The 15,064-nt window shown below is 42.9% G+C and overlaps 1 protein-coding gene across 1 annotated transcript in view; it reads right to left on the bottom strand.

Annotated features, from left to right (window-relative positions):
• Nucleotides 1-15,064, bottom strand: part of LRRC7 (leucine rich repeat containing 7) — a 436,741-nt gene that overhangs the window by 146,722 nt on the left and 274,955 nt on the right. The window contains exons 10-12 of the mRNA XM_061633412.1: nt 13,148-13,292; nt 12,223-12,295; nt 227-356 (exon numbers count right to left, since the gene is read on the bottom strand). Of these exons, the coding sequence (XP_061489396.1) occupies nt 227-356; nt 12,223-12,295; nt 13,148-13,292 (348 nt within the window). The remainder of the gene's footprint in view (nt 1-226; nt 357-12,222; nt 12,296-13,147; nt 13,293-15,064) is intronic.

Raw genomic sequence — 15,064 nt, 5'->3', positions numbered from 1 at the left:
AAATTGTTAGAAATTAAAATGTTTGAAACTCATCATTCCTATGTGAATATTGTCTCTTTTAAGCAAATCAGTGAGTAAAATACATAGGGCTTGGCATTCAGTTTGTATAATCTGAAGTCCCATTTACATCAAACTCCCATTTGGCAATAATGACTTCTGTATAAATTTACTCTGAATAAAGACTGGGAAATTTTCAAGTAAATCATATTTCATAATAAATCCTTACTTCTCTGGGCAGTTCAGGCAGGAAATTTTCATCTACAGCTAGTGTCCGCAGACTGTGCAAGTAGCCAACGGTGGGAGGTAGAGACTCCAGTTCATTACAGCTGCAGTCGAATTCCTCTAATAAAGATAAACTGAAATGTTAAGTACATTTGTTAGTCTATTTCACAAAGCCATTAGTTATCAGTTTCTCTGTATCTAATTCTTAACATTCCAGATTTGCAAACTGTGCAAATAGGCATAAGACTTTTAAAGGGCAAAAATATCAATTATCTTACACGTTTTTTGAGTTGCAATACAAAGATATATGACATAATGGAAATATATTTGGAAATGCTTGCTAATTTAAGTAGAGCAATGGTCCATCTAGGGCACCACACTCAACACTAACTGGTAGTAAAGTCATATGCACAACATACATGCACAACATACATGCAGTAATACAGCACAAACACCCATGTCTATTTTGCCATATGTGTATTACTGGCAGTAAGGTCCTGTCACATGTAAATATGGCAAATGTGTGCACCTGTCTCCTATCAATTGCATATGAAGCAAAATAGACATGTGCAAGTTGATCATATATTAAGCAGTCCCCATCAAGAGATATTTTAACCTCAAATCCTTTAAGCAGAAATGCTAGGAACTGAAAGTGGAGTCTTACACCAGCAAGCCACCTGCACTAATAACAAGCTGCAAATCCTTCCCAGTACCACTTAAGAAATATTACATATTCTATTTTTTAAAAAAAATCCTCAAGAATCACCTTTACTCCCATTCTTAGAGCATCCTCATTTTCATGATCCAGTTAAATATAATCAGTTTAAGGGTTGGGAACAAAAGGCCTTTATAGGTTTTGTTTGAAGATGGTATTCCTCTCACCACAGAGCAATTAAGGATGAAACTGGGGGATCTCCACTCCACAAGGTTTTAATTTAGCTAAAATTCAGTCTTTTAGTAAATATATCTTGAGAGTGCAGAGGCCACCTAGGTTGTCAACTTTTAATAAAAGTACTAGGGGCTTTGCCCCTACATGCTTTGCATGCCAACCCCCAAGGACTTCCCCTCACACACACACAGTCTCCCAAACACACACAAACAGGGTCTCCCAACTCCCCCCCAGGACTCCTGAACACACACACACAGCCAAGGGCTCCCAAGCATACACACACACATACTCCCAAACACAGAGAGACATACCAAGCACTCCCAAACACGCACACACCAATGTAGAAGCAACTCCCAAAACTGTCCCCACCCCAGGCAACTCCCTAAACACCCCCTCCCCCCAGGCACTCACTGCCACCACATTTAGGTAGCTTACCAGCCTCCCACCTGACCAGACTGCTGCCACCACCATTACCACCCCATTAAGGCAGCTTACCAGTCTCCTGCATTGTTGCTACCACCTGTTCATCTGCGCTTGCCCACCCTATGCCCACTTGCTCGCCCCCACACCTGCTTACTCATTCACCACTCCCTGCACCTGTTCATTTGCCCCTGTGCTCCCCTACCCACCCACTCATCTGCCATCCTTGCCTCCCTCACCTCACTTGCCTGCCATCCTGCCACTGTGCCCTTCCCCCATGCATGATGGTGTGATAGCTTACAAAAATAATATATAGTTAGAAGGTAGATTAGATGTGTGCTAGCTGAAGTGGAAACATGAAAGGTATGATCTCTATAATCTACAAGGCACTACTATCAGCCTAATATGGGCAGTTTCTGGGGCTGAAACTGATCTGGAAGGGTGACTTATATAAGCAGATAGACACAGCACAGTGGAATGGGCAATGGTAGAGGCTGCTGCTTCACATCATTTCAGCACTCATTCAAGAATCACTACTGAAGGTGGTGTTCTGGTGGAATTGCAAGCCCTTGAAATAAAATAAAATAAATGCTGCTCTTTCACCCAACTACTGGAGGGGCTGCCATGGGAGGGGAGGCGTACTTCCACATGTGGTGGCCGTGTCTTGTCAGGGCAGCCTTTTGGATCAAAGTTTTTCAAGAAATTTCAGTAATTGTTGTCTAGATTATTCTGTCAAATCCTAAATGGCTTTATTATCTATTGTGCTGACAGAAACGCAGGGTCTACACTATAAGGATTTTTTTTTTCCTGGTACCTGCTGAAAAATTAGAAATAGTACAACATTAATGTTCAGATCTGATGTTTACTATTGAGGGCTGGTGGAAGAAAGTGTGGCAGATAGACCTGAAGGAGCACTTGAACCATCAAAGCCGTCTCAATAGAGGCATCTTAAAGGAAAGTACATTTGAAGGTACTTGGTGGGCGCTTTTAACTTTTTGCAACCCAGTAATCAATGTGCACATAAGCCTCAATCTGCCTTCTGGTTGGGTGCAATTCAGAGTGTATGAATGCATAATCTACTTTACCAACTGCATTGTTACTGTTTATAATTTTTATTGTAGCTGCTCATCTTGAAATCATATGCGCTTCTTCTACTGACATTGACAAGACACTTGCTCATACCATCCTTGTTCCTTTCTTCTATTGTTTGACTTTGCTGTGGTATAAAATCCAATAAACATATATTTACCAAAAGAAAAACCCTCATGAATTGTTCTGTGGGTTGTTTTTGAATGCAGAATTGTTTTGAGGCATTGTGTTGTTTGGACATTTTGTCTTATAAATTCAACTGCACTAGGAACAGGCAGATAGTGAATAGCGCCTGAATAGGAAAAACTCAAATATAGTATATAATAGCTGCCAACGGTGAGATCACTTTTTTTAGGTGTCACCCATTGCCATAATCTTGGAGATGAAAAGTTGGTTGTTGGATAGAACACATATTCACAACTAAATCTATGACAGCTGTATCACCCTGACATAAAGAGGTGTCAAGGAGGAAACTATATTATTTGTAAGCATGCTTTATCTTTTCGACTGACAGATAAGTCAGATAAATAGAGACTTGGGTGAATGAACTGAGAGAGTCACACCTGACTCAGTTTTATCTGCTTGGGTTCTCAGTGCAGCACCAGCATCAATTGGAAGATTATACACAATGTGTGTATAGTCCCCATCGTCCGTAGGGATTCCATCTCGCTTCTCAGGATGTCAGTTTTTCAGGGGGAGGAGGGATTGAGAGCTTTCTTAGTATAGCTGGTTCTTCGTGCCCGAGCTGGTCTTTGAGGGTGGTGTTGGAACACCCCTAGACATTCCAGCTCAGGACTTCATGACTATATCATGACAATCATGAAATCATGTTTTAGAATCATTGGCCAGACACGTTACAGGCCATACTTCTGATTTGGTATTTTCTACAGATGGGCTGGCAAATGGCATGTGTGTGTTTGTGTTTCTAATACAAGTGCCAAATATTATTATTATTTATTAAATTTACATCCCACCCATTCTCCCAGTAGAAGCCCAGGGCGGCAAACAAAAGCACTAAAAACACTTTTACAAAAGCTTTAAAAACAACTTAAAAAAAGGTTTAGAAACATATTAAAAAGCAATTCCAACACAGATGCAAACTGGGATAACGTTCTACTTAAAAGGCTTGTTGAAAGAGGAAGGTCTTCAGCAAGTGCCAAAAAGATAACAAAAATGGAGCCTGTCTAATATTTAAGGGGAGGGAATTCCAAAGGGTAGGTGACACAACACTAAAGCTCTGCTTCCTATGTTGTGTGGAACGGACCTCCTGATAAGATGGTATCTGCACACCAAAACTAGAATCTTGAACTTGGTGTGGTAGCTAATAGGCAGCCAGTGCAATTCTTTCAGCAATGGGGTGACATGTTGGTGATACCCTGCCCCAGTGAGCACTAACACCATCACATTTTGCACCATTTGCAGCTTCTGGACCAACCTCAAGGACAGCCCCACATAGACCGCATTACAGTAATACAGGTTACCAATGCATGGACAACAGCAGTCAGGCTATTCTGGTGCAGAAAAGGCTGCAGCTATCTTACCAGCTGAAGCTGGTAAAAGGCACTCCTAGACACTGAGTTCGCCTGGGCCTCTAGTGACAAAGATGGATCCAGATGCACTCCCAGACTACAAACCTGCTCTTTCAGAGGGAGTATGACCCCATCCAAAGCAGGCAACTGACCAATTATCTGAACTCGGGAACCACCAATCCACAGATCCTCTGTCTTGCTAGGATCCAGTTTATTGGTCCTCATCCAGCCCACCACCAAGTCCAGAAACCAGTCCAGAGCTTGAATGGCATCTCCCGATTCAGATGTTACTGAGAAATAGAGCTGGGTATCATCAGCGTACTGCTGACACCTCACTCCAGATCTCCTGATTGTCAGCTTCAGGGCTGGGGGCTGAGCAGCAACGAAGCAGCCAGCAGTTAGCTGGGCAATAAATCAGTCAAGGCCAGGCAGATAACGGAGGCCAGCTGGCAGAAGAAAGGCTTGACAAACTAACCAGTAGCAGTGTCCAAGAGTGTTGACCAGGTAGGGAAGCAGAGTTCAGAAAGCCAGGGGTCCAGTCTGAAGGTCTAGAGGCTAGCAACAGCGTTACACGTCAGGGGTCACAACCGACGTTGTAGTCAGCCGTCTGCTGCAGCCATGAACTGCCTTTTATAATAGACTCCCTAAACCAGGTGCCCATAATTAGTCTCCCAGCTGCTCAGAGCTGCTTGTTCTTAAACGACCCGACCTCTTCCTTCATTGCTGTGCTACTCGCTGGCGTCTCCTTTCTGCAGGGGGGAGGGGAGCCTCCTGTTCATGCCCAGAATCCGATTGAGGGGCTTCAGCCAGGTCCTGGACATTCTCCAGCTGGGGAAGAGCCAGAGTTGTGTCCTCAGGGGTTCCACTAGTTCCTTCTCCTGGGTCTGCCAACTCTGCCCCTTCCTCTTCCTCCGAGTCCTCTGAAGGGGCCATGACACTGATGACCACTCCCAAGGGCTTCATATAGATGTTAAACAGCATTGGGAACAAAATGGTACCTTGCAGCATCCCACAACACAACTGCCAGGGGGCTAAAAGACAATCACCCAATGCTATTCCCTGAAAAGAACCTTGGAGGTAGGATCGGAACCACTGTAAAACGGTGCCTCTGATACCCGTCTCACTAAGTCAGATCAGAAGGATACCATGGTCAACAGTATCAAAGGCGCAGAGAGATCAAGGAGGAATAACAGGGTTGTACTCCCCCGTCCTCCTCCCAATAAAGGTCATCCATCAAGGCGACCAAGGCTGATTCAGTCCCGTAAAATGGAAATGGACTGCCTTCAAGTCGATTCCAACTTATAGCAACCCTATGAATAGGGTTTTCATGGTAAGCGGTATTTAGAGGGGGTTTACCATTGCCTCCCTCTGAGGCTGAGAGACAGTGACTGGCCCAAGGTCACCCAGTGAGCTTCATGGCTGTGTGGGGATTCGAACCCTGGTCTCCCAGGTTGTAGTCCAGCACCTTAACCACTACAATCCCGTACCAGGCCTAAACCCAGACTGGAATGGGTCAAGATAATCTGTTTCATCCAAAAGTACTTGCAATTGCTGCCCCACAACCCTCTCAATCAGCTTCCCTAAAAAGGAGGTATTTGTGACTGAACAGTAGTTGTCATAAACCAATGGGTCCAGGGTGGGCTTTTTCAGGAGTGATCGAATCACTGCCTGTTTCAGGGTGGCTGAGACCACTCCCTTCTACAAAGACACATTGACCATACCCTGGATGCACTCAGTCAACCCCCTCTGCAACCTTTAATAAGCTAAGAAAGACAAGGGTCAAGAGGACACATTACTAGTCACATTGTCCCAAGCATCTTGTCCACATCATCAGGCTGCATCAGCTGAAACCGATCCCAAGAAGTTGCAGCAGATGTAGCAGTGGACACATCGCTGGGGACTACAGTAGATGTGGACAAGGCACCAAGATTGCTACGGAGGTGAGCAACCTTAAGTGCCCTGCAAACAATTCACAGTGGGCCTCTGAAGGGTCTAAAACTCCATTTCCTGGAGTTGGTGTCAACAGACCCCCGACAATACAAAAAAGCTCCACTGGATGGCTACTCGAGGATGCAATGGTGGCAGAGAAATAGGCTTTCTTCGCCACCCTCACCACCACACAGTAGGCATGGTTATGATGTTTTACTCACATCCAATCAGTCTCACAGCATGTCTTTCACACTTGTGCTCTAGCCATCTTCCAGTTTGTTTCATTGCCCTTAATTCACTGGTGCACCAAGGTGCAAACCAGGCTCCTCAATGCCGGAAAGGGCATTCAGGGGCAACTATATTAAGAGCCTGACATGTCTCGTTTCACACCATGACAAGGGCTTCAACAGTCACTTGCTCTATCACTGGGAACTCCCCCAGGGCATTCAGAAATATAGTGCATTCCATTAGTTTCTTGAGGCAGATTATCTCAATCTGTCCACCACCCCTGCAGGGGGGATAAGAGCCATAAATCCAAACTTCACCAGGAAGTGGTCTGACAATGACAGTGTGGTGACATCCACCCCCCCATCTCTAGATGGGGCACCCACCCATCTCCATGCTCCATTTCCCCCCAACCCACAGGCTTGGGCTTGTCTGGGTAGGCTTCATGGAACTGTCTCACCAGATCTGGAGTGTGGACATTGGTAGCTGACTCCCAAGAACGCTAATTCTGGTCATACCCCTTTCAATGAATCAAGTATTGTAGCTGCCCTTGACATTTTCGCGAGTCCAAAATCTGTTCCACCTCATACTCCTCTTGTCCATCCACATTTATAGGTGGTGGCAGCACCTCTTGTATCCTGTGGGGGTAGGGGGGCTGCTCCAGAGTAAGCAAAGAGTGATGAAACACCAGGTGAATCTCGAGGGAGGGAGGCAATCTCAGCTGAAAGGCCACTGGATCAATCTGGGATTCGACTTCGAAGGGTCCCAACTTTCTGGCTTCCAATTTATGACATCGTGCCCGAGTCGGCAAATAGCAAATGGATAGCCACACCTTATCTCCCACATGAATTTCGGCCCCCACCTGTCGATGTTGATCGGCTACTCTCTTGTAGTCGGTCTTTGCTCTCTCCAATTGTTCCTTCAACAACTGCTGCATAGCCCGAAGCTCCTGTACTAAGTCCTCAGCCACCAGAATGTTTGGACTGACGTTAGGGGTGGTGAAGGCTCAAGGGTGGTATCCCAGGTTAGTAAAGAAGGGTGTCTGCTGAGTAGTAGCATGTACCACATTGTTGTAAGCAAATTCTGCTAAAGGCAGGAAGGACATCCAGTTGTCTTGCTGGTAATTAACATAACAGTGGAGATACTTCTCCAAAGTGGCATTAACTCTCTCAGTCTGTCCGTCCGTTTGAGGGTGATGAGACAACAACAGTCTCAGCTCATTTTGCAGGAGTTGCCACATAGCACGCCAAAACCAAGCTGTAAATTGCGGACCCTGATCCAAAACCAAACTGTCCAGAAGCCCATGCAGATGGTAAACGTTCTGAACATATAGCTGAACCATCTTCCATGCATTTGGGAGCCCCGAGCACGGAATGAAATGAGCCATTTTAGTAAAAGCATCCATGGCAACCAAAACTGTTGTTTTCCCCTGGGAGAAGGGGAAGTCAGTGATGAAATCCATGGTCACCATTTACCAGGGTCTCTTGGGTGTAGGGAGCAGTTCTAAAAGTTCTGCCGGCTGCTCCACAGCATGTTTGGCTCTGGCACAGGTGAGGCAGGACTGGACGTAACACTCCACCTCCAACTCCCTTGTAATTGCCTGCAAGGTTTTAAAAACTCCAAAATGTCCAGTGGTAGGAGAATCATTACACTGACATAAGGCCTTGGCCCTCAATTCACCTGGGGACACATACATAGCTGCATAATGATACAACACTCCTCCTCTTAGCGCAAAGTCAGCGGTGCTTCCAGGAGACTGCCCCTCAAGTTCCAGCCTCTTCTCTCTGGCAAAAGGATCTAGTTCCTGCGCCTAGCACAATTCCTCAAACCAGGAGTCCTGACATGCAACTGCCACCATCTTCTCCCATCTTCTCAAGGGGTATAATGAGTTGTGGCAGTCTCAGGGTCGGATTCTTCAGATACTTCGACTTGTGGGGCAGTATATCTGCCTGCTTATTCTGTACCTGTGGAATGTAATGAATTTTGTAGTGAGAGAGCAAAGAATTGAGCCCAACACACTTGTCTCTGGTTCAGCTTGCATGTGGTGTGGAGACTCTCCAAATTCCAATCATCTATGCGAACCTCTATCTTGTGCTTTTGTTGTAGATGGATCACTTCCTGGTGAGGTTTGGGTTGGCTATAATTGATCCCTCCCCCACTCCACAGGGGTGGGGGACCAGTTGGATTGGACTGCCTCTGTAGAGTGATGGAATCTGAGGGATTTCTGCATGCTCTGGGGAATTTTTGAGGTGGCATGTCTTCTATTTCTGTTGAAGCCTAGGTTCAGTGTGGAATGATGAGATGGAAAGGGCAATTGACATGATAGCTCCAAAGTGCCCTCTCTGGCCATGGGAGTCCAGGAGGCATTCTAGGTGCTGAAGTGGGCCATACATGGGCTAGAATGCCAATGGTGCAAATCCCAGAACAAATCTGATCAAACAGAGGTAAGAGTACACAGCCATTCCTACCACATGGCAGTAGTAGGGAAGATATGTCTCAGCTTCTATTGCATCCTCAGTGAAACACCCAACAAAGCTGTTTAGAGCAGAGCTGGCTGGTCCACACCAATGTGGTGTCATTAACAGATTACTCCATAGCTTGCTGTGAGAGATTTCCAAATCATTTTGAGGAGGAAAAATCACTCACATCTGTGCTGAACCTGATGCCACAATTGGTTCCAGCTTGGTGAAGGTCTCTGAAACACTGCCAAATTACAGCTTGTGTGAATGGTTTTAGTTGTTGCAGCCCAAGGATGTGGAGAGGACACCTGTTGCAGTAAGGCTAACTATATGTCATCTCAATCTCTGCCCATTATGGCTGATAATACCTAAAGAAAGAGATTGACTGGATGGGTCCAGGGAGTGGTAAATGCCTCACTATGGGAGTTATGCCCATCACACCTTGAAAGAGGTAGTAGTGTGGCCCCTCTTGCACAGGTTTTAGAAAACTACAATCCAGTTTCTAATATTTCCTTCCTAGGCAAGGTGATTGAGAGGGTGGTGGCTAGCCAGCTGCAAGTATGTCTGGAAGAAGGAGATTATCTAGATCCATTTCAGTCTGGCTTTAAGCCTGGTTTGGGCATGAAAACAATCTTGGTTGCCCTGACTGATGACCTTTATTGAAAGAGAGACATGGAGTGAAACTCTGTTGGTTCTCCTTGCCCTTTCAGTGGTTTTTGAAGCTATTGATGGTGGTGTTCTTCTGGAGTGGTTAAAGAGGGTGGAAGTTGTATATACTGTATTACAGTGGTTCTGATCCTACCTGCAGAGTTGCTATCAGAAAGTAGTACTAGGAAATATTTGGTCGACTCCATGGCATTTGGGCTGTGGGGTCCTATGTCTCCTATGCCATTTAATATCTATGTGAATCTATTGGGAGAGCTGTCATCTGGGGATTTGGAGCACAGTGTCACTACTATGCTATGACACACAACTCTATCTCTCCATTCCATCTGAAACAGAAGAGGGTATGAAACTGTTGGACAAGTGTCTGGAAACAGTGATGGACTAGATAGGGGCCAATAAACTGAGGCTGAAGCCTGATAAGATGGAAGTACTATAGGTGAGTGGTTCCCATCTCCAGGAAATAGGTGTACAATCTGTTCTGCGGAAGGTTGTACTACCCTGGAAAGGAAAGGTAGTCTGGGAGTACTCTTAGATTCCAACTTGTCTCTGGAGTCTTAAATGGGTTATGTGGCTAGGAATGTTTATATCCAGCCTAGGGTGATTCACCAGCTATGGTCATTCATGAACCTGAATAGGCTGGCCTCAGTTGTCCATAATCTGGCAACCTCCCATCTGGACTACTGTAATGCGCTGTATCTGAAGCTGACCTTGAAGATGGTCCAGAGGCTGAGGCTAGTGTGGAATGTGGCTTCTAAGCTGTTAAGTGGGGTAGCCACCAGTCATGAAAGTGCTACACTGGCTGCCAGTGAGGTACCAGGCCCAATTCAAGGTGTTACTGCTAGCATACAAAGCTCTAAATGGCTTGGAACCCAAGTTTCAAGTTCCTAAAAGAACACCTTCCCCAACGTCAACCATCTCAGATCCTATGATCAGCAGGTGAGGCCTTGGCGGTATCACCACAGGGGACTGCCCAGCTAGCAGTGACCCATGACAGGGCATTTTCAGACTTTGGGACATTAGGAAAAATTGAATGAGCTAGGTAATGACTATTGTGGTGGTGGAGGTGGTGACAACAAGCTATGCAGAATTCTGAATACAAGCATGACCTTGAATACAAGAATGGCTGCATTTGAAGGGAATGGCTCATGTTGTAAGGCAGAGGGTTCATCTGATGCCTTCCATCCCCTACAATTCTATGAAGGCCAAATACTTATTCTATGCTAAAGAGATAAGTTATGCTTGTCCAGTAGGAACTTTGAAAACATACTGTGGCTAAACTCAGAACAGTTAGGGAGGGGGCAAAGAAGTATGCTGACTCTTAGGTTTCAGCTGTGTTAGTATGAAGACAGATTTAAAGTTTTCTTAAATAATTAGAAATATCCTTTTGAAGTTTGGATATGTTTAATCCAAAAATACCTTTGTATTCTAGGCTCAAATTCTAAAAAAAAGCCCTTTGTTCTCAAATATGGGGAAGCCAGTTGTAGGTGGTGGCACTGATAGGCCTGCATCTGTGACTCACTGCAAGCTTTCTTTCATTATTATCTCCCTTCTGTGAATTCAAACCATTATTTCATAAGAAAAACCTTATGAAAAATCACCTATGAAATTAAAAGTCAGGTGCAGCTTTGAAGCTCTTCTGACTTGTTTGCAAATTTAAAAAACAACAACCTGAATAGTTTAATTTGCACACTGCTGAAAATCAATGTTCTTCTAGCAACAATTTGTGTCCAGTCCAAATTGAAGGCTTCATCATATAAATGTCTATAAAAATATTCAAATATGACACTTCACATGATGGAACATACATTTACAGGAGTTTGCACAAAACACCCATCAGCTAATCAAACGATAAAAATAAAACAAGACACTGTCAGCCAAAGCTATCATCTCAATAAACATGCAATTTATGTATCTCTGTGTTTAAATTACTGCTCATTAAGCTCCTGCTAAACATCTGGAAAATGCTAAGAAACATATTATTTATAAAGAAATATGATTCTGCAAATCACTTTGTTTTATACTTTTAAAAAAATTATTCTGTAAATACAGCAGAAGGTCAGTAAGGAAAACAAAAAGAATCTTGATAGTCTTTGAATTTTATATGATAAAACCAGATTTTCTTAAGCATCCTTAGGCCTTCAATTAAAAAAATAATCCAACTTTATATTTAACTCGTACCATAAACTCTGCAAAATCAAACCTTGCTCCTTCAAATGTGGCCTTTATCATTCTTTGTTCTATGAACTATTTAACATTACCCCTAAATTCCAGAGAGGGAACTCAGTATTGGAAAAATGGAGTGTGGTTGCGACTGTAGGCCTCGGAGATAAGCTATCAACAGCATGGAGTTTCCATCACGAAGAGAAGATGACTGGTGGAAGGACTGTGCCCACAATAATCTGAGTACAGAATGCCTGGAAGATCCCCTCTGCCATGGACAAGAATACTGATAGAAGGACTGCTGCTGGCTTAGACTCATTTCCCATTCACTATGAGCCTGGGAGCAGGCTTCAAGCCAAGCTGTTATCACCTAGTTCTAGAAAGTTACAACATTTGCTTTGCACAGGGGTAAAAATCTGGGTGTGAGACTAGGCAGAATTCACAAAGAATTAACCTTGGATGAATAATGCCTTTCAGGATGAATTTGTCATTAAGGCTGCAATCCTAATCACATTTACCAGGGAGTAAAACCACACTGAACCCAGTGGGATTTACTTCTAAGTAAGCATGTACAATATAGGATTGTTCTGGAAGATATTGCAGACAAAAAAATCTTTAAATTTTCTCCACTTACTTTCCAATGGCATTGGGCAGAACTGTGAGTTGATTGTCATCTACTTTTAAAGTTGTAAGCCTTTTCAAGAGCCCTGAAAATAGACAGTAGATTTGTTAGATGTGAAGAATAGTTTAAACATAGCATATTTTCTCCTATTATTATTTTTTGTAGAGCAAAGACCTTTTTTTGCTCTCAGTACTGTTGGTTATGGTGCCTATTCTGAAGAGGTCAGTTTGAAACTGGAATAAAGAATAATATTTTTGAAATAAAGGATACCTGACAACCAAGTTCAAAGAGTTCTCCTCCAGAAATTAATAGACAGCTGTTTTAAACATATCTGAAAGCATTTGCTGTTTTGAAGACCAATATTTTCTCAAATAATTCTCAAGTTTGAAAACACAGTACATTCAAATAGCGATACAGTCTAAAAGTGGATTGCTATTTTGTATTTTTGCATATGAAGTTTCACACTTTTGTCTGAGGACATGAATTTTATGTAATGTGGGATTAGCCATTCTAGGGTATTTCTCCATAGCAGGAAACTAATTACAGACACACCTCCCTAACACATGTATTGCGACTAAATATACACTGGTGAATGAATTCTAACATTAAAAAAAATAATTGCATCTCATATTCAAAGATGAGTTTCTACATATGAAAATATGATGCAAGGCAATTTGACCAGAAACATTTTTTTACTATGAAGCAAGACTTCAAAATTTTATACCTGTGTTCTTCACTATAAAAATAGTATGTCATTTTAGAGATAAAGTTACTACAAATAATTACAGGATTATGAATGACAGGAGAGGGGGTAAATGGTCTTGATTCAGAGGAAATCAACACTGGAAACCAAACCAGCATTAATTAACCAAAATCCATCTTCATAGCAACAAGCCCTCAAATATAACTACATATTGAGTCAACATTTGTTTCTTACCTAGAGTGTCTGGCAGTTGTTGTAGCATGTTGGATGACAACAGTAGATCTTCAAGGGCTTCACATCCTGATATGTCCATATCTATACTTTCTATTCTATTTTTTGACACATCCAAGTACACCAGCTGCTTTAACCTTCCTATAGACTTGACGACATCACATAAGAATAGGTTAATTTGATTAGATTCATATTTCATAGCAAGCACTAATGCTTAACAGCAATACTATGAGCTTGCACATTTATAGTTAATGAACAATAGTGATTTATTGAAGCAAAAGTAATCTGGCCTGGTGTTTCCTTTGTCAAGTAAACAAAGGAAATTTGAAAATTAGACTACTATTTAAAGTCATAATCTACAAATATACCAACAATGATCACTACATTCCTTATATTTTGAAGGTATCACTCTTCCCAATGTAGGTTTAGGCTCACACAAGATGAGATCCCAGCAGAACAATTTTGACATCACTGCATGCATAGGTAACAACACAGAGTCTGTGGCACAGACTATTGCAAGAAATTGAAGGCCTATGCATATCTCCCATATTTCCATTCACCCTACCTCCTTTGTTTAGCTAACAAATGTGAGCTCAGAGCTGTGAGCCAATGAACTGAAGGGGACAGGTCTGGACAGGGGTGTGGGAGATACATATCGACATCACATCCCCATGCTGAGTGCCATTTTATGTGCACTGAGGACTATATTAATATATTTTAACTACCTGTACATTTTATTATAGTTATATCTTGCCTATTTCCATAGACTTTAGGTAGCTCATAAAATACCAGTAAAACCATTAGAACTATTTTTAAAGATACATTTGTCCTTCTTGAACATAAACAATATCTCAGTGTCTTGATCCAACAAATAAGGATGTTGCACATGGATCATTCACTGAATTGCACCCAGAGTTCCTGTGGCTGGTCTCTTGGTGAATTCCACTTGCTGGACTGGAACTATCTAAGCACTGCACAACAGACAGTCTAAGCCAGCATTTCCCAACTAGTGGGCCACCAGATGTTGTTGGACCACAATTCCCATCTTTCCTGACCATTGGCAATGCTGGCTGAGGCTGATGGGAGTTGTGGTCAACAACATCTGGTGGCCCACTAGTTGGGAAAGGCTGGTCTAAGCACTGTCAACTCTGACACTGCTAAACATCAAGCAGTGATGAATATGGGGAACAGAATCTAGCACTTGCTTTGAGTATGTGTAAATATATTTAAAGGTTTTTCCAAAAGTTCTACAAGCACAAAATCACATTGCCAGTTGAGTTATAGTGCTATTATATTGAGATAAAGTAGCAATCCAAGCGATGGTTGATATTGTTATCCAAAGGCATTTTTGTAGCATATAGTAAAAGTGGAATTTTATATGTTAAAGGCCAAACAAAAGCTTTACAGAAAACAACAATGCCGTCTGTATAAGTCATTGCACAGAGATTTGTCCTAAGATGAATTGTTCTTTCCAGTTGAAATAGAAATTTTATATTTATTCTTTTTAAATTATTGAGTGGATCCTAAGAAATGTGAGCAGTTCTATTCACATAATACAGCTTTCCTGCCTTCCCCTCCCCACTGTAGCTTTTACCACACAAAAAGGGCCCCCTCTAGAACAACACTGGATAATGGGGGGGGAGTAAAGCTTGAGGGGAGAATTGACAGGGATCCCCCTTACATGACGGAAGTGCCTTTCTTCTGGCATTAGTCAGACACTGATGGATTCAAACTATAGTGATATTTTTATGCCAAACTCAACAGATTGACAGCTAAAGATAAGACAAACTGTATTACAAGGGGGGGGGGATAAAGGTAATCCGTAAGTTCTGTGACAGACAGGACCCAAGTATGGGCCCAGGGGTTGTGCTTTACTCAGGCCCAGAGGCCCACGGCAACTGCACATAATTCCTATGCTAT

This window comes from Rhineura floridana, chromosome 6, assembly GCF_030035675.1.
Source record: "Rhineura floridana isolate rRhiFlo1 chromosome 6, rRhiFlo1.hap2, whole genome shotgun sequence".
Lineage (NCBI taxonomy): Eukaryota > Metazoa > Chordata > Lepidosauria > Squamata > Rhineuridae > Rhineura > Rhineura floridana.
This window is presented reverse-complemented; position numbering and strand designations above follow the sequence as displayed.